Here is a 20013-nt window from a genome sequence, read left to right on the forward strand (position 1 = left end):
AATTAAATGTATATTTATTTCTGTTGTCAGTTTGGGATTTTGTATTGTTAGAAGGGCTATGTACCTGTTTGTCTCAACTGTTTTATACATATATTTATTACTGTTGGTTCCATTGGGAGATTGGGGGTCATTCCGAGTTGATCGCTCGCTAGCTGTTTATAGCAGCCGTGCAAACGCTATGCCGCCGCCCACTGGGAGTGTATTTTAGCTTAGCAGAAGTGCGAACGAAAGGATCGCAGAGCGGCTACAAAATTATTTTGTGCAGTTTTAGAGTAGCTTCAGACCTACTCAGCGCTTGCGATCACTTCAGACTGTTCAGTTCCGGATTTGACGTCACAAACACGCCCTGCGTTCGCTCAGCCATGCCTGCGTTTTTCCTGGCACGCCTGCGTTTTTCCGAACACTCCCTGAAAACGGTCAGTTGACACCCAGAAACGCCCTCTTCCTGTCAATCACTCTGCGGCCAGCAGTGAGACTGAAAAGCTTTGCTAGACCATGTGTGAAATTACATCGTTCGTTGTACTCGTACGATGCGCGTCCGCACTGCGCCGCATGCGCAGAACTGCCATTTTTTAGCCTGAACGTTGCGCTGCGAACAGATGCAGCTAGCGATCAACTCGGAATGACCCCCATTGTCTTTGGGTTTTACGCAATATCCATTAGCTGGCTGGTGTACCTTAGCAATGACTGGTCCTAGGTACGTGAAACAGAGACAGTTTTTGCAAAATAGGCACTAAGGGGGTTATCTCTAATTCAGATAACCTTAATAAAAAAATTATAATAATTCTGTTCTCTGCTGCAAGAAATATGCAAATGAGGTTTTTGCATTCCACAATGAAACAAGTCTTAGTTGAGCGTCATTCATACACTTACACTACAAAGCTTTACTTACCTTCAGTCTAATGTCTTTCCTGACACTTGTAGGTTCCCCCTTCAAGGCTCTAATTTTCCAGTTCTGCGATTCCCCCTTCGTGCTACAGGGGACCGTCTCATGCAAACAGTAGTGTTGTCAGTGCCCCTCCTCCATCAACTGCCCTTACACATGAATGGGAAAATCACGCGGGAAGGGGCATTAACACCACTGCCAGTAGTAGGAGGGAGGATTGCAGGCCTGGAACACTGGAGCCTTTGCGGTTGATCTGCCGGAACGTTGTGACACTGCATAGAAGATAAGTAAAACTTTTTATCTTGATTTCATGAACCCAAAATTCAATGTTTTTTTTTGGGGGGGGGGGGGGGGGGGGGGGGGAATTAGTACAATGTAACACGTTGGGCAACACGGATGGTGTAATGGTTGGTATTATTGCGTCACAGCACTGAGGACTTGGGTTTGATTCTCACCACGTCTGTACATGTGTGGAGTTTGTATGTTCTCTCAGAGCTTGAGTGGGTTCCTTCCGGGTGCTCCGGTTTCCTCCCACACTCCAAGAAAATACTAGTAGGGCAGTTGGTTCCCAACAAAAATTTCCCCTAGGGCGTGTGTGCGTGTACATAGGGAATATAGAGTGTAAGCTCAACTGGGGCAGGGGCTGATGTGAATAGCCAAATATTCTTAGGTCGACCACTATTTGTCGACAGTAACTAGGTCAACGTGTTCTAGGTCAAAAGGTTTGACATGAGGTTTTTTTTTTGTAAATTCTTTTTTTGAACTTTTTCATACTTTACGATTCATGTGGAACTACGATTGGAAACGGTAACCTCGCCCGCATATGAGAGGACGCAGTGCACTAATTGGGGATCCCGGTCACTGTACGGAGAAAATGACACCAAAAAAAGATTTAAAAACTCATGTCGACCTTTTGACCTGTCGACCAAGAAGTTGACCTAGAATCCCTGTCGACCTAGTTACTGTTGACCAATAGTGGTCGACCTTCAATACCACACCAGTGTGCGCTATATAAATAACTGGTAATAGATAAATGGAATAAATCCATGATGTTTTATGTACAGAATATTTCTCTGACCTTACGAATATTGATGATGATGATGATTATTATTATTACCCGCTTTTGCTTTTATCCCACCATAAAGTTTTTACCGCTCCATACAAGGTGTACACGTTCTATCAGTGTCATTTTACCTAACCTATGTACGATACATGGTAAATTGCTATATCTAAGAACAAGGTGCAATGAAATGACAGAGTAGGTAGTACAAGGACACGGGGCGAGGGTGGGGTAACTCACAGTCACGTGTAGGGCAAGTGGTGGGGAGTCACAGGGAGTAGAGTCACTTCGGCCACCTGCACACATGGTAACGGCCGGCGTACAGTATTGTCGCTGCTGAAGACGTCAGAGACAAAGAGAATAGGTGGCGTGGATGGTGATAACGGAGGGTGGACTAGAGGATAGAGGGCCCTGCTCGTGACAAATACTAAGTAGGGACGGCCATCGACCACAGATGGTTAGCAACCATTGATGGTTTTACACCGATGGTTGATGTTTTTGCCATCAGTGGCGCATAGCCGTTGGTAATCCCTTTGATGGCCATCCCTAATACCTTGAGGAAGGGGAACTGGGGAGATGATCAGGTCAGGGGCATTAGTTAATGAGTCCACTGATCACCGCAGTGTATGACTGGTCTCTCCCTCTCTGCTTCTCAGTTCCTAGGGTCCTGGTGTCATGTGCTCAGTTCCTGGAAAAGTACGGGATAGTGGATGGGATCTACCGCCTGTCCGGCGTCTCTTCCAACATTCAGAAGCTCCGGTTAGTAGACTCTGCCCCATCCCTCTCAGACAGATGGTATGACCTGGGTGTACGTGCTGAGCCTGCCCTGGATTTTGCAGCTGGTTCTCTTCTGTTCAGAGCGGTTCTCCAGGAATTAAGACTGCCGCAAGCGTTTTTTGCAGCCCAAGGACAGAAGTGGGGAAGGCTCCGGACGTGTGTCCCAGTTTTCTCTAAAAACAAATATATAAATGAGAGTCTGGCTTTGGGAGTCCTTCCCCCTGTTGCTTAGATTGTGTGCACCTGATCCGGTCGCCAGTGAACACGATTACATTTTGACTCTTGTATCCCTGTCTTTATTCCAGGCACGAGTTTGACAGTGAGAGGATCCCGGATCTCTCCCGGGATACATATCTGCAAGACGTGCACTGTGTCAGCTCTCTGTGCAAACTGTACTTCCGAGAGCTGCCCAACCCACTGCTGACGTACCGGCTTTACCACCCCTTCACCGTGAGTACATACCCTCCCAGCTGTGCGGTGCCTTGCTCTGAGCTGACCTGGCTTGTTACCCCCCTCTCTTGCACAGGAAGACCGTCAATCCTTCTCTTTTCCTCTTATACCTATACCTATAAAATAAGCACATTTTGTAGAGTTCTGTGCAAGTAAAACAATAACTCTTCTGCTATTTTGCTATTTAGCCACTAGATGGCAGTGTTTGGTTTCCGACCAAAACAGCAAGCAGTGTGGCAGCTCCCATTCGTGCTAAGTAAGCTATAACTATGTTGCTGCATACACTCCTACAAACAAAGCAGAATGTTTATGGCTCCAAGTCGGCGACTTTGGGTGTGGCGCAGACGTTCACAGAAACATGCCACTGTTAAGTCAGCATTTGCTGGATGGTTTTCTCATTAAACCCACTGTGATGGTTTGTGGCAGCCGTGTAACAATGCTGCCCCTTCTCACTTCCATTAGGAGGCAATGTCGGCAGCCAGCGAGGAAGAGAAGCTTATATGTGTTCACGATCTCATCCAACAGCTGCCCCCTCCGCACTACAGGTAATTGTGCTGTCCCAGGTATTCTGTGCCCGTTAGTCACATGGGTGCGGCCCAGTGCAGCAGTCGTATCTGCCAATTAGATGCATGCATTCACTGGTTAATCTTGCTCCAGACGCTTCAAAGCAGATTGCTGATTTGTTACTTTTTATATGTGCTGCTAATGTATTAAAAAGCCCTATTTTTTTTTTTTTTTATAAACTCTATTAAAGTAAAGCTAAATTCAAAGTTTATTGTGTTCTACATGCTCAGAAAATACATTTTATTTAATCAGTAGACTTGGGAGTGTATTTTCACACAAATATGGCAGCATGCACTGAGCTACTTCTGAATTATATCTTAAATAACGAGAACATTTTAGGCTTTTCCAAAAAAAAAGAAAGAGGGTACTGTTGAGCCTCCTCTATCATATATCAGAATCGTTTTTTCAGGATAACCTTTTTTTTTTTTTTAAGTCATCACAGTGTTTGTTATGCCACAGGTGTGTCACATTCAGTTTGTAATATTTATAACACTGGCATTACTGCCTCGTACCTCTTCCTGCAGGACACTGGAATATCTGATGAGGCACCTGTCGCGTCTCAGCGCCCACAGTGACCGCACGGGAATGCATGCGCGGAACCTAGCAATTATCTGGGCCCCTAACCTTTTGCGGTGAGTGCGGGATAATGATATAGGCCCAAGTGTTGTAAATGAGCACTAATGTAACCTCAGAACTCACCCTTTATTCAGGTATTCTTTACAGGTGTTATTAGCATATATTATAATCACCTGTATATTGGGGGTCATTCCGAGTTGTTCGCTCGCAAGTGGATTTTAGCAGATTTGCTCATGCTAAGCCGCCGCCTACTGGGAGTGAATCTTAGCATCTTAAAATTGCGAACGATGTATTCGCAATATTGCGATTACACACCTCGTAGCAGTTTCTGAGTAGCTCCAGACTTACTCGGCATCTGCGATCATTTCACTGCTTGTCGTTCCTGGTTTGACGTCACAAACACACCCAGCGTTCGCCCAGACACTCCCCCGTTTCTCCGGCCACTCCTGCGTTTTTTCCGGAAACGGTAGCGTTTTTTCCCACACGCCCATAAAACGGCCTGTTTCCGCCCAGTAACACCCATTTCCTGTCAATCACACTACGATCGCCAGAACGATGAAAATGCCGTGAGTAAAATTCCTAAGTGCATAGCAAATTTACTTGGCGCAGTCGCAGTGCGGACATTGCGCATGCGCATTAAGCGGAAAATCGCTGCGATGCGAAGATTTTTACCGAGCGAACAACTCGGAATGACCCCCATTATACAGTAAATATTATTATATTATACTGAACTTAATATGTCATGCATACCCTCACTCTCAGCAGATTGTCATGTTAAGAGGGTGTTGCTTCTCTAACATAGCGGACTCCGAGTGACTGACACGCTTGCAGAGGTGGGGTCTATTTACTAAGCATTGGAGAGAGAGAAAGTGTACGGAGATAAAGTATTTATTAGCAGTTTCTTATATAGCGCAGCATATTCCGTTGCGCTTTACAATTATCAGCTAATTAGCTCCTAACTGCCATATCACAGGCTGTGCTTGAAAAATGTCAGGCACTGATTGGCTGGTCCTTTATCTCTTTCCAAGGCTTAGTAAATGGTAGTGATGAGCGGATTCGGTTTTACTCGGTTTTACTCGGTTCTCAAAACCGAATCTTATTGGCTCACTGATGTCACGTGTTTTGGATAGCCAATAAGATTCAGTTTTGAGAACCGAGTAAAACCGAGTAAAACCGAATCCGCTCATCACTAGTAAATGGACCCCTTAGTTTTGTAGAAATGATCTGTATGTATTGGTTGGTATTAGGGATGGCCAATGGTGGGCTGTCCATCGATGGGTGCCATCGATGGTACCATCGGTGACAGCCTTCAATGGCATTTAAACAATCTATGGCGTACCATCGATGGTTTGCACCACTCGATGGCCGTCGCTGAAAGGTGCTGGCCGGGCGCGGACCAGTCAAAAAATGAGGGCGGCGCTTAGCGGGTGTCGGGGACGGTGCTATGCTCCGTGTCCCGGCACCTTGCAAAAAAAAATCAAAAATGTTTGTGTAGGCTGTGGTTCTCTCCCATCATTGGCAAAAACATTGGACATCGCCCATAAACCATCAATGATTTGGACTCGTCGATGGCCATCCCTAGTTGGTACAGGTTTCCCATGGAAGCGACCCTTCATCACCATACAGGTACAAGGGACCCCATTAAATCATAAAAGGCAGATGTTTGAAATGAACCTTTCTATCATGTGTTTTGAAAACGAATGAAAGCAGAAGGTCTGGTACATTTACACAAGTGTCCTCTGTTACGGTGATCCTGGAGTATTCAAGACGTAGACCGTATTTTTAAAAGTTGCCGAAACCCAAATACAAACAGAATTTTGAAATTGAAATTCTACATTTCTTTTAGGTCTTTAGGTAAATTTATGTATCCCTTCTGGAATTTACAGCATTCCAGAAATATTTTGTTGTGTGCGTATTACAGAGACCAATTACTAATTATAAAAGTGAAAATATAGTTATTACCTTTTCTTTTTAGAATACCGGACAGGATATTGGGTTCCTGTGGACTTAAGTGAAAACTGAATTTGCTTTTACCCTACAGGTCACGGGACATGGAGTCTGTGGGGACACCTGGGGCAGATGCGTTTCGGGAGGTACGTGTGCAGTCTGTGCTCGTGGAGTTCCTGCTGTCTAACGTGGAGACTCTTTTCAGTGATACCTTCACTTCAATAGGTAAGAAAAGTCGCCCTACCCCCTGCACTCAGCACTGCCTCCTCTGCTGCTGACTTCTTTTCCGGCATGCCACTTTAGTCTGGTTGAATTGCCCTTCCCACCCACCAGAACGCTATTCCCTGACTATGTTATTTCCTTATTGGAACCTGAATTTTTTTTTCTGCAATTATGTTAGTGGTTTCTTTTTAACAGTATAACATTTTTTGTAATTTGACCATTTACAACAAGCATAGTTGTATTCCTCTTGATAGAAAGATCTAACCACTATGAATGGCTGGGAACAGTAATGGGCACCGACCTGCACCCTCTTTGGCCCACCGCCTTTACTCTCGTAACCCTGACCGTAATGTTAACAAATCTGAGTGCCACTTATGTATTGATGCTTGGGTGACTGATATTTTTCTGTCAAATGACCCAATTCCTCCTTTTGCTACCAGTGGATGGCACTGGCTGAATTCCTCTGCAACTGTTGGCTTTTCACTACCGAAGGAATGTTGGTTGCACCTTTCACTTTCTTATATCTGGACTCTGCTGTCTTGCCTGCTTCCCCTACCCGCTGCTCCCCTCACCCCCTCCCGCCCTCCAAGCCCAACAACAGCCCATGCCAACAATCCTTCTGGCTTGGCTTATCTATTCTTGCTCTGCTCTATGCCTTGCCATTTCTTAATCTTGGAGCTTGGAGATGGTTGGTAAGGCTGAAGCCTTAATTCTCTTCTTATCTACATTGTATTTCCCTTCACCGCCCTCTTACACCAGCAAAAGAGACCGGTTTCCGCAGAGCCTCTTGCATGTCCGTGAGACTTCGTCTACTAACTTTACCCGAAGCTTGGTACCTATCAAAGAAGAGAACATGCTCCTCCCAGATCCCTACAGATGAAAATGACTGCACCCCAGAGACGGATCTCAAAACGGACAGCTAGTGGCACAACGTGAAATTATGTCCACTTTAATTTTTTTTTTTCCCCTAAAAATTTACTTTTTTTTTTTTGCTTTGTCCATCATAAAGCTGGAAAATTGGTTTCATGCTGGAAAAATAAATCTATATTTATTCCTTGTAAATCCCGACTTTTAAAAAAAAAAATAATCTATAAAACCATCCAGTGGAACTGACAAATATATGTCTGAAAGTGGTACAGGTTGAGTATCCCTTATCCAAAATGCTTGGGACCAGAGGTATTTTGGATATGGGATTTTTCCGTATTTTGGAATAATTGCATACCATAATGAGATATCATGGTGATGGGACCCAAGTCTAAGCACAGAATGCATTTATGTTTCATATACAGCTTATACACACAGCCTGAAGGTAATTTAATATAATATTTTTAATAACTTTGTGTATTAAGCAAAGTTTGTGTACATTGTACCATCAGAAAACAAAGGTTTCACTATCCCAGTCTCACTCAAAAAATTCTGTGTTTCGGAATATACCGTATTTCGGAATATTCGGATGTGGGATACTCAACCAGTACTGGAACCAGATCTTTCTTACCCAGGTAGGAGTAGGGGGTATGTGTGTAGGGCTGCAGATCCACAAGTGTTTTACAGAGGACGCATTACAGGGGTTTTTTTTTCTGTCACATTATAAATTGAGGAGGTTTAGGAAATGTAATACGGTACCTATATAAGTATGGCTACAAATGGGAATTTTTGCTTTATGTTTTAAGAATAGAAATTCTAAAGTGTGTATTCTAATCTCTCTCTCTCTCTCTATCTATCTCTCTCTCTCTCTCTGTCTGGAACAGATTTATGTTGCTCACGCAAATCTGTTTTCTTCAATCTGTTATTTGAAACTAATAATAATCATTTTTTAATGCATGTTCCATATTCCATGTAAATAGTCCATATCTATCTATCTATCTATCTATCTATCTATCTATCTATCTATCTATCTATCTATCTATCTATCTATCTATCTATCTAAAGCAAATGACTGGCACTCCAGTTTAGCAGCCCTCCCTGAAATCAGCAATTCCAACGTGTTTGTGTGTGTGTATATGTATATGTGTATATATATATATATATATATATATATATATATGTTTGTGTGTGTATATATATATATATATATATATATATATATATATCTGGACATGTGGTCGTCACGTCGTAGAATTTAAACAAACATGCTCACACACAGCACCGCAAAGTCAACATTTCAGATGCCTTAATCTGTCTTTCGTCATCCTGACAAATATGCACCATTAAAGCATCTGAAACGTTGACTTTGCAATGCAGTGTGTGAGCACGTCTGTTTAGGTCCTTGGAGTTCCGCCCAACGCTGAATGCGCACAGTTGTCTTTTTGGATTGCTTGGTAAATGCCCTTTAAGTGCCACCGTCAAGCACATGGTTATATTTGGTACAGTATGTAAGTTCCCCCCAGGGGGCACCAGGGCAAGCGTTATATTGTTAATTATATGAATGCATTATATTATTACTTTTTTATTTTTTTTAAATGTTAGTATTTTATCTATTAAAGTTAGACTGAATTACAAAATGTTTTTATGGTAATGATGCTTTAACTGTTAACCTCTAACTTGACCCGTTAGGTGGTGAAAGAAGGGGTTTTATAGAAGTATTCTACTGTAGCAGTATAGAAATCCTACAACAGAATGGTGCCAACAGTCTAGGAGATGGTACTGCCTCCGTGCCAGTTTCTCTCTCTTGCTCTGCCCATATGGCGCTTGCTCTTCTTCTGTTTGGCGGTCTCATCCTGGCGCTGCCTGGCTAGCACACTTGTCTATCCACCGGCTGCGCTCACTCTATCTGGCGCTTGCCCTAATTCGGTATGTCTGGAGCTTGCCCTGCACGTGCCTGGCGTGCTCTGTCCGACTGGCGCACTCACTCCGTCCATCTGGCGCTCAAAGTCTGATTTCTTAATGTTTCCAGAACTAGTTATAATAAGAATGAAATATTACAGATAAAAACAAGACTGCCGTTACGGAGTTCCATCAGGACAAAAGCATAAAGCGTATGCCCCAACACTTATCCAGCATAATAAGCCCCAGAACCTGCCCCATACCTAAAACCTGCCCCAATCCAACCATGCCTGCTTGCTGACAAATCTCCAACTGCCGCCACAGCTACAAACTCACATATCATCAATCAGTGACTCCTGTTACTTGTTTAACCCCTTTAAACCCTGCGTCTCATTGAAGTTTTGGTTCGCAGTGTCTTGTTCAGAGGGTACCATCTTGAAAATTCTGCGCTGTATTACAGTTCACCCGTCACCTACACACTGCGGAGACAGCCATCTTGTGGAAGTCCATCCTTCGGGCTGTTTTCTAGTGAACGGACAGGTTGCATTGTCATGAATAAGGCCTACAAATGGATTCCTCCGGTGTAGGGGACAGGCATATTTCTTTTGATGTTTTTTTTTAAATTTTATTAAAGAAGTTGATTGTTGCTATGTATCATCCATATTGATGTAAAAGAGTCAGATGAATAATCAGAAACTTAAATCATTGGATTAAATGTACCTAAGTGGACGCAGTTGAATCTTCCTAATGGTATTGTGCCAGATGTCCTATCAGGGTTTTTGTCAAAACTAATTCTGCTCCAATTGTACATAAATACGTACATGTCTCTATATAATATTGTCTCCTTTAGTCATAATAGAATAAGAGGTATGCACACCTGTCACTGAGGTGTTGTGTTGCTGGCCCACTGTATACCTGTATCTTTCTCCACCCTAATCCTGGGAGTAAATTTACTAAGATGGGAGTTCTATTAAAGATGGGATGTTGCCCATCAGATTCCAGGTTTTATCTTCTAGAAGGTGCTAGATAAATGAGAAGTAGAATCTAATTGGTTGCTAAGGGCAACATCTCATCTTAAATAGAACTCCCATCTTAGTAAATTTACTCCCTGGTCTCTTACCTGAGGATGGGGAAATAAGAATAATGCAATACGTCCGGCACTGATTGTTGCAGCGGTAATAGACGCTTTTATATGAACCATAAGGGGCACACATGTGGCTGGTTGGGCAGAGAGATGAGTCTTCTTCTCATTCTTCAGTTGCCTGCAGAATTTCGCTCACTTCTTCCATATTCCCGTGGAATTTCCGTTTTGTGTTTTCGTGACTTTGTGGGAGATTTATCAAAGTTTGTAGAGAGATAAAGTACTAACCAATCAGCTCATAGTTGTCATTTTTCAAACACAGCCTGTAACATGGCAGGAGCTGATTGGCTGGTACTTTATTTCACTAATTCCACTTTATCTCTCTCCAAGGCTTAATAAATAAACAGACCCCTTTTTACCTTTATTATACCCCAAACAGTCACAGAGCAAAATAAATTGACACTGCCATTCCCCCAGGTTTTTTAATAACCTATAAATTCTGTGTAATTTCCGCCTAGGGAACATTTCCAGCTGAAGACCACATTGAATGTCGTATAGGAGCTTTGTAGAGAGCAATGGTGTTGCAGCTGGCAGGGCTGCCGTTACTAACGCATCTCCGTGACTGGCCTTTGCAGGTTTTACAGGATCCAGGCTAGATGCCCGCCAAGCATTGCTTGTCTAGTGTTGTACATTAATAGCCCATTAAACGGACTTTACCAAATGCTGTCCTTGCAGGTCGCTGCGGCCCTCTCCGGCCCCGCTCTTTGTTGGGTGGTTGCCCGTCAGGGCGTCTCGTCAGCCTGCAGGAGGCCCAGGCACGGAGTCAGAGCCAGAGGGAGGCCGCCGAAAAGCTGGGCGCAGACAAAACTTCCCCTAACAAGCAAGAGAGGGCGCCGGAGAGCAGTGATGAAAGGTATGGGTCGTAGAAAATGTGATATGTGGAGCTGTGTTTTATATATGTGTGTGTGTGTATATATGTATGTTTTATGTTCATTTTGGTTTCTTTGACCACCTATTTCTCATAGTAAAAAAATGTATACAGCGACATGAAATGGTATGCCGACACATTGACGACATTCAGAATGGGGATTATATATACCACACTCAAATTAACTTCGTTTAGGGAATTATTTGCTAGAACATGTGGACAAAAACCTAAACTCTAAATAAAAAAATAAAAAATAATTAAAATATGTGACGCAGGCCGTACATCTACTTGCCCCAATTCCTCATTTTGCTGATCCGATACTCCCAATTGGCGGCCATCGGTGATCAGCATTCTGTTGGCAGAAAAACAGAATGTTAAAGATCCCTGATTTGCCGGTCCCCCTACCCCAGCGCCGGCAGAATAGGGAATTGCCCAGATTCCTGCCTGACGTATGGACTCCATAATATTTACTACGACCAAACGTATCACGTTGTTATGTAACAAAATGTGTGTAATTCCGACGTGTTACACCTCCGGCTTCAGTGTGTTGCCTTGAAAATGTACACGGGAAGCTTCACTAAGAATACAGCAAATGTAATCTGCATAATGAGCATCTCTCCTAATACGTTATGCGCAATTTATAATTATTATTATCTCTTTAATATTTGTTTTGATTCACTTTGAGGGATTAAAAGAAACCAGGAGGGGTCAAGTTTTTATCTCCTCTGCTGTTCTTCTTCCCCTCCAGGAAGGGTCCACGCGGCAGGAAGAAGTCCGGAGGTGGTAGCAGCTGGAGAACCTTCTTCGCCATAGGCAAAAGTTCGTCCCAGCAGAAGAAGTCTCGCCCGGGCGGCCTCCGAGAAATCACTGCCCACCAAAGAGGTGACCACATGGCGTTCTCGCTGGACGTCTGTTTGCCTTCTTTAAGTTGTTGTGGTTTTTACTCTGCTGCAAACTATCCTCACGCCTCTCTCTCTCTCTCTCTCTCTCTCTCTCTCTCTCTCTCTCTCTCTCTCTCTCTGTTATCACCCCCCTCCTCCCCAGCAGTGCCGGAAACGGTCACCCTGCGGTCAGCAAAAAGCGAGGAGTCTCTCTGCTCTCACACTAGTGGCACAGGTATGCATCCCAGTTATGGAGGAATCTGAAGGGCACATCCAGTCATAGCTACACTTACTGTTCCATTTCTGTAGTTTGTACTTTGTCTTGTCACCTGCTGATGGATTCGGTAGTCCCCATCCGTTCTTCTGTCTTGTCACCTTCTAGGGTAGTCCCCATCCTCTTGTTATTGTTTGCAAGTGAGAAAGCAATGTGCAGGGCCTCCAGCAGAGGGCGCTCTCCTCCACCCCTCTGATTGCTAAGAAGCCTTTTCTGAATTAATTGCAAAAACATTTCTCCTATGCTGGAGCTGCCTCACAATACAGGACTATGGGGGTAATTCTGAGTTGGTCGCAGCAGCAAGTTTGTTAGCAATTGGGCAAAACCATGTGCACTGCAGGTGTGGCAGATGTAACATGTGCAGAGAGAGTTAGATTTGGGTGGGGTGTGTTCAAACTGAAATCTAAATTGCAGTGTAAAAATAAAGCAGCCAGTATTTACCCTGCACAGAAACAATATAACCCACCCAAATCTAACTCTCTCTGCACATGTTATATCTGCCCCACCTGCAGTGCACATGGTTTTGCCCCCTTATTTATGCTTGTTTCTCTGAATCCATTGGGTTATAGAAACACCAGACAGTAGTTTGGGTCCTTACACACAGCCTGAAACTTCTGTCACTCCAAGGCCCCTATGCTGCTAGGCAATCTGGGAATTAGATGTTATTATTACTAGTTATTTATATAGCGCACACATATACCACAGCGCTTTACAGAGAATATTCGGACAGTCACATCAGTCCCTGCCCCAGTGGAGCTTACAATCTATATTCCCTATCACATGTACACTCACACATTCACGCTAGGGTTCATTTTGTTGGGAGCCAATTAACCTACCAGTATATTTTTGGAATGTGGGAGGAAACCGGAGTACCCGGAGGAAACCCACGCAAGCAAGGGGAGAATATACAAACTCCACACAGTTAGGGCCATGATGGGAATTGAACCCATAACCTCAGTGCTGTGAGGTAGTAATGCTAACCATTACACCGTCCGTGCTGCTGTTCATCTATCTTTTTAATTATATTTCACATTTATTTCATCCATGAGCAGCTGTCATACAGGGTCCATGTTTCCAGCAGTGGGCCAAAGATGTGCCCTTTAAAACTTCTTTATTAGGAATGGCTATGGGGAATGGGAAGGGGAGGGGTTGCTTACTTAAAAGGAAAAAGAAACAGTCTACCTTCCTTCCTCTCTCATGGGATTTGGCTGAAGGCTGAACTGTTCAGTAGGGGGCCATATTCTACCACTGGACCACGGATGAGCTGCTCTGTAAGGGGCCACATTCTATCACCGGACCACGGATGAGCTGCTCTGTAAAGGGCCACATTCTACCACCGGACCACGGATGAGCTGCTCTGTAAGGGGCCACATTCTACCACCGGACCACGGATGAGCTGCTCTGTAAGGGGTCACATTCTACCACCAGACCACGGATTAGCTGCTCTGTAAAGGGCCACATTCTACCACCGGACCACGGATGAGCTGCTCTGTAAAGGGCCACATTCTACCACCGGACCTCGGATGAGCTACTCTGTAAAGGGCCACATTCTACCACCGGACCACGGATGAGCTGCTCTGTAAGGGGCCACATTCTACCACCGGACCACGGATCAGCATCTCTATAGGAGGCCATTTGATACCTAGTCCCTAAATTAACTACGATTTACAGATTCATTATTTTTGCATCCAAAGCTGCCAGTTTTGGGGTGAAGGTGCTGGACACTGCAGCCTCCAAGCAAACCCACAGTAGAGGCAACTTTAGAACATCCCCTACCCTGTATGTTGCAATGAGGATTATAGAGAAAACTGCCGTTAAATTCTTTTCTGGGAATCATTGGGTGTCAGTGGGTGCTCTGCTCACCATTTTATATTTTTTATCTTCCCACTCCTGTGGCTCTTACAATACGGCCATTCTCGGCCGACACCCCACACCTCTGGCAAACTCAGACCCTATAACCTATATCCCCATGGGTGCACAGTTCCAGTGACACAATGCTTGGGTCCCACTTCTGCTGAATTTCTTCTGTTTGTAAATTCAAATTCCACAGATTTATTTTTATAGTCTATGAAAGGTTTTCCCAAACGCGGTCCTCAAAGCACCCCAACGGTCCAGGTCTAAGGGATATCCCTGCTTGTGTACAGATGGTATCCTTAATCTGACTGAGGTACTAATTAAGTCACCTGTGGCTAAGCATGGATATCTTTAAAACCTGCATCGTTGGGGAGCCTTGAAGAGCGCGTTCGGGAACCACTGGTGTATGAATAAAGCTGTGATAATTCAATTAATTTTGCAGTGGGGTTGTGCTGGGAACACTTGAAGCCAAATTCCGCTGGTGAAACGGGCAAAATGTTCCGGCCAAATGTAGAACAAGGCAAATATTATGTGCAGCAATTTTTACTTTAACCGTACAGTAACAAGCTTCACACCCAGGGGCCAGAGGGGCCCCTCTCATAGATTTGTATATTTATCTGGTATAAACAAACCTCACAACTCTTGTCATGAATAACTTTTTTTCTTTTTGCACTCTTGTCCCCTCGTAGGTTTCCAGCGGACTTCCCGTCTCCGCCGCCCGCGCTCCACTAGTGATGGGCTCCCCTCGCGACTGCCCCACTGTCGCTCGGTGGAAAGCTTACTGCCCTCCTCTCCTTCCCCTCCCCCACCCGGCGTGCCCTCACCTCCTCCCAACTCAGCCCGCCCCCAGTCTGCGTGGATTGAGGAGGACCTGGATCTTTCACCACCCCTCCCCGACACAGATGGTCTTGGGTTTGACCCCTTATCTTTCCGTCTCTCGTTCTCTGACCATGAAGAAGTTAAGTCCCCTACCATAGTGAAAGCGGAAGTGACCAGCCAAGGCTCTTCTCATTCCCTCCAGCGCAGAGTGAGCCTTTCCCCTCCTGGCGGGTGCTCTTCATCCCCTGCTCACAGCCCCCCAGAGCGCTTGGTAGCAGATGTGGAGAGTCGGGGTCCTCGAAGTCTCTCCCCTCCCCCTCAGATGCTGTCCTTGGTGCTACAGTCCTGCCAACTGCGCCTAAGTGAGACCTGTCTACGGGAGGGGAAGGGGAAGCTGCCCGGGGCCTGTGGACAAGACGATCCTGTTACAGGTTAGTGAAGCGTATTTTACCTGTACTCTTCTTCAGGTCCCCCAACACCACTGTATTTATCTGGCCTGGGCCAGCAGTGGAGCCACTCACTGTAGTATTGGAGTATGAGAAATAACAGGCCTGTAGAGAGATACCACAGGGGGTACCTTGCCCGTGATTGGCTTTTCTGACTAACTGTCAGTCAGGCAATGCCACGGGAGATCCACCAGAGGTGTTACTATCGGCGGATGAGAGGGGGAGTTTGTTGAACAAAGGCCCACTGCCATACTGCGGGTATATGGTATATTCTGCCCCGCCCGCGCGCGCCTGTCGTCATCCGTATCTGGACACGTACCCACCAGTGGCGCCTCCAGAGGTGGGGCTGCAGAGCAGCCCAAACTTCAAATAGGGAAACCGCACCAAGTGCCACCCCAAACGCTGCCAAACATTTTGGATTGCCCCACCTCTGGAAGCGCCACTGGTACCCCCCCCATGTTTGTGTGCAAAATATCCTTCTTTAAACAGGTGTCCCACCTCGCCTGAACAGCCACCCCGCAACCGTGCCACTCCCGCTAGACGGCCAGTCCCGTGCATCCACATGGTCGCCGCCCATTTCAGTGAAAGAGTGGGCCGATCATTCCGTCCGCAGTTGCGGTCGCCGTATGCGGGCATAGAACTGATTCGGCGCATGTTCTGCCCCCAGTATCTTTCCGTGGCATGCCCAGTGTGCCGATATAGGGGAAGTACACCCGCAAGCTCAGAATCGGGCCCTGTGTCTATCGATGTTACTTAAATCAAGATGGAAGCCGTCTGCTCATTGGTGTGATAGTTATCCTATTTCTTACAGTCCTTTCTTTCCCCCTTTCTCATGCAGGGGTGACTCTCTCTCCACAGCAGTCTGCGCATCCCCCACCACTGTCCCTTGTGCGGCAACTTCCGCCTCCTCCACCTCCAAAGGATCCTGCTCGACTGATGGCTCTGAAACTGGCGGAGAGTGCCCAACGTGCCCTCCAGTCTTCCACCGCCACAGTACCGGCTAAGCCTTCTCAGCGATCAGCACCGCCACCTCACCCCTCCATGTCCGTATTCCGACGCTCTCTATCCATGGAGTGTAGCGAGACCAAGGCAGCGAAGGAGGGCCCCCTGTACTCTGAGCTACGCCCTCCCTTGCTGAGCCTCAACGAGAGAGCCACCACCCAGCACTGGCCGCCGAGGCCCCAAGCGCACAGCGCACTGGTAAGGGCAGAATGCTGCATTTTATTTAGTCCCAGTCCGTGTTCCATGTATGAGTGGTGGCGCTAGCACAGGGAAGAGTGGTACAGGGGGTGAGCACAGCTTGAACACGTACCTTCTTTGTCTTGCAGGCACAAGGCTCCTCTCCAGCAGACCTGAGGAAGATGACGCCGGCAGCTGCCATTCCTTCTCGTGCTCCTCGTCTCCATACAAGGTCCGGCAGCCTACCCGCGCCACCGAGCCTCTGCCCTCCACGCCCTCGTCCTCCTCCATACCGGTTCCCGGAGGAAGGCCCAAGGCTTCCCCCTCACCGCTCCACACCTCACTGGCCAGAGCCAGAAGGCCTCTACTATGAGATATTGGGAGACCCTCCTCACATGGCACCCCTCAATGCATCCTATGGGTTAATCCAAACGCCTTGGCCCTACATGGCGTCACCGCCTTCTCATCCTCATTCTATACCTCCACCGGGCCTCGGCGGCTGGTACGGAAGAGCTCCACCCCCGCCGGACTCTGAGCTCTTGCGATACTGCTGGGACAGGACGCCCCCTACGCATATGCGCCCCTATGTAGTGGGAGGAGGGGTCCAGTATCAGTATGTGGGGATCACCGAAAGTAGAAGTCAAGGACCTTTCACAGAAATCGGTGCCCGTCCGCAGCCACAAGGGAGAAGAGAGGAACCGATCTACGTTAATATTCCCCCGAAGGCGAACACAGGCACGCCCTTCCAGGGCGCCAGGGACCCTGCAGAACTAAAGCCTGACCTGCCCCACAAACAACGTCCCGGACAGCCACCCGCCATTGGAAGGCATGAAAGTTTTGGAGGGGTGCAGGCCGCAAAGCAGCAGCACACTCCCCACCCAATACGCAGGGAGGGGTCCCTCAGTTTTTTCCGCCCACCTCCCCTTCCTCACACAGCCCTGTGGGGCACACAGCCTAAATTCCCAGAGGGCAGAGAGCCCCCCATCATCACATATGAGACTTCTGGTGGAGGGGGCCAAAGAATGGGTTACATACCCCCACACTGCATGGTGACAGAGGGGGGGACTCTGTATGGGAACCTGGAGCAAAGGGGGACCCCGCACAGGTCGTCTACACCTGCAGGATTCCTGGGGTCCCCGTGGACAGTACACACAGAGGGGCAGACACGGAGTTACTGCTGAGACCCGTCTAGCGCTCCATGTCCCCATGGTCCTGACTAAGACCCCAAACTATGTCTTACTATAATATTATTTCCTGTCCCTTTCCAGGCACTGAATGTGTTAAACTGTTGTGTCAGAGCTGCGGTTTGCAGGAAGGTGTTAAAACAAATTATTTTAATTTTTTTTTTTTTTTAGGTGTAACTTTTTGTTGGGTATCCTTGGATGATGGTGTCACAAACTATTATATGTCCCATCTCCCCTAATCAGAAAGCACCCCCACGCATAAAATGTGTAATATATAATGTATCGGGCAGGTGAAGACCCTCTACGATTACTTATTATACGGACGCTATTTGTAGGTGCTGCCCCCGGTGGTATAATGATTACATTGCACTGAAATGTGGTTTAATAAGAATAATATTTTTCTTCCTTCTCCTATATGGCGTGGAACGTAATATGTGATGATGTCATCAATATAATATAATATCGCTTCATACTGTACTGTCAGTTGCCCATTGATGTGTACTGAGCGGGCACTTGCGGATGGGGCGCTTTCTCTGAAGGGCGGAACGGGCCAGGCAGGCCCTATAAACCATTTTGCCCCTTTGTGTCGCCAAAACAAAATCAAGTGTTGTGTCACCGTGCAAAAACATTTATTTCATCGCATTCCCAGTATAATTCGGGTAATTATGTTGTTGGGTTTTTTTGTTTTGTTTTTGTAATTAAAAAGACATTTGAAGTGGCCAAAAAATGGAACTCGAAGGAAATCATTTAGATTATTTAGCAGTTTCTTAGTTGTGCGGGAATGCGGTTATCGGGGCCTGCCCAGGAAGGACCTGTCATTACCAACAGCAGTCAGATTCTGTCCTCCGATACACTGGTGCCCTTGCCATAGGTGGCAAAGAGCCCTCCGATCTGTATGTGCCCATAGCCTGTGCCCCATTTCCCAGTGTTACTGTAGGGACCGGTCATCCCTACCATTAGTGATCTGATTGTGGGTTCTCGCTGATGAATAACGTTTTCCAGTCAGACGCATGTATACTGTATACTGTGTATATTATGCCCTCTGTGGAAGATTTTACAATGTAGTATTTGTAGTGCGTGATATTTTTAATGATCTTAACAGATTTTAGTGTCACATTCTTTTATCCATACTGTTTTATGCTGTATAAAGAAGTGAGCTACCAGGGCGTGCTGCGGCCTACAATAATACGTATAGATGTACGCAATGGGGGGACAGCCTCAGTAACAAAAAGAAGAAAATGAAGCCCTGCGTCTGCACCAATTTGTCCTTGTACGCCTGGCCTTAGCCGCATCGGCATAAGGTATGTACAGTATGTGGCATTATACAAAGAGAGAGATAAAATGGCCTGAGATAAAGCACAAACCAGTCAGCACTTGTCATTTTTCAAACACTGTGGGGCATATGTACTACGACTTGGAGAGAGAGAAAGAACCAACCAATCAGCTCCTACTTGTCATTTTTCAGACACAGCCTGTAATATGGCAGTAAGGAGCTGATTGGCTAATACTTTATCTCTCTCCAAAGCTTAGTACATAGACAAAGTAATTTTACAGGTGTTAGGCCACAGGTCAATCCTATAAGGTGTGAGTTGCTAGTTGTTTCATGAACCTCATAGACGCGCCCGAGAATACTCCAGTCCAATTAAAAATGTCTGTTCGTGGCACTCGCAGCAGGGAGGGAGGGGGATGGGGGGGGGGGGGGTTGTCTGTGATTTGTTAGCTACATGCAAAATTTAGTTTGCAGAATCATACAGGAGGCTGGTAGTGGTCAAAAGCAAAGGAATGGAGATTTTTAAACAGTGTTTATATGGCTGATTTTTGCTCTCTCTTTTTTTTTTTTTAAGTTAAAAAAAAAAAGATAAACCATATTTTTTTGTTTACTTTCATTCATAAAAGAAAATAAAAGTGCAAAAAAAAAATAGGAGGAAATATACTTTTAGGGTACTTGAGGGAGGGGGGGGGGCAAAAAAAATATAAAAGCAATTTTTTTTTCTAAAAAAAAACAAATACTCTAATAAAATTTGGGGTGCATGAAGAAACGAGCGAAAGTTAATTTTGGGTTCATTTGACGATATTTTTTCTTAAACCCCCACTAAAAGACGTAATTATTATTCAAATTAAG

The 20013-nt window shown here is 45.8% G+C and overlaps 1 protein-coding gene across 5 annotated transcripts in view; it reads left to right on the forward strand.

Annotated features, from left to right (window-relative positions):
- Positions 1-19570, forward strand: part of ARHGAP33 (Rho GTPase activating protein 33) — a 153462-nt gene extending 133892 nt beyond the window's left edge. For all 5 annotated transcript variants that reach the window (XM_063942197.1, XM_063942193.1, XM_063942194.1 and 2 more), the window contains 11 exons: positions 2603-2705; positions 3029-3173; positions 3636-3718; positions 4262-4369; positions 6355-6485; positions 11062-11239; positions 12003-12136; positions 12302-12370; positions 14953-15513; positions 16367-16728; positions 16857-19570. In XM_063942197.1, the coding sequence (XP_063798267.1) occupies positions 2603-2705; positions 3029-3173; positions 3636-3718; positions 4262-4369; positions 6355-6485; positions 11062-11239; positions 12003-12136; positions 12302-12370; positions 14953-15513; positions 16367-16728; positions 16857-17888 (2906 nt within the window). In that variant the 3' untranslated portion in view covers positions 17889-19570. The remainder of the gene's footprint in view (positions 1-2602; positions 2706-3028; positions 3174-3635; positions 3719-4261; positions 4370-6354; positions 6486-11061; positions 11240-12002; positions 12137-12301; positions 12371-14952; positions 15514-16366; positions 16729-16856) is intronic.
- Positions 19571-20013: the final 443 nt, after the last annotated feature.

The sequence above is a fragment of the Pseudophryne corroboree genome, chromosome 10 (assembly GCF_028390025.1).
Source record: "Pseudophryne corroboree isolate aPseCor3 chromosome 10, aPseCor3.hap2, whole genome shotgun sequence".
Lineage (NCBI taxonomy): Eukaryota > Metazoa > Chordata > Amphibia > Anura > Myobatrachidae > Pseudophryne > Pseudophryne corroboree.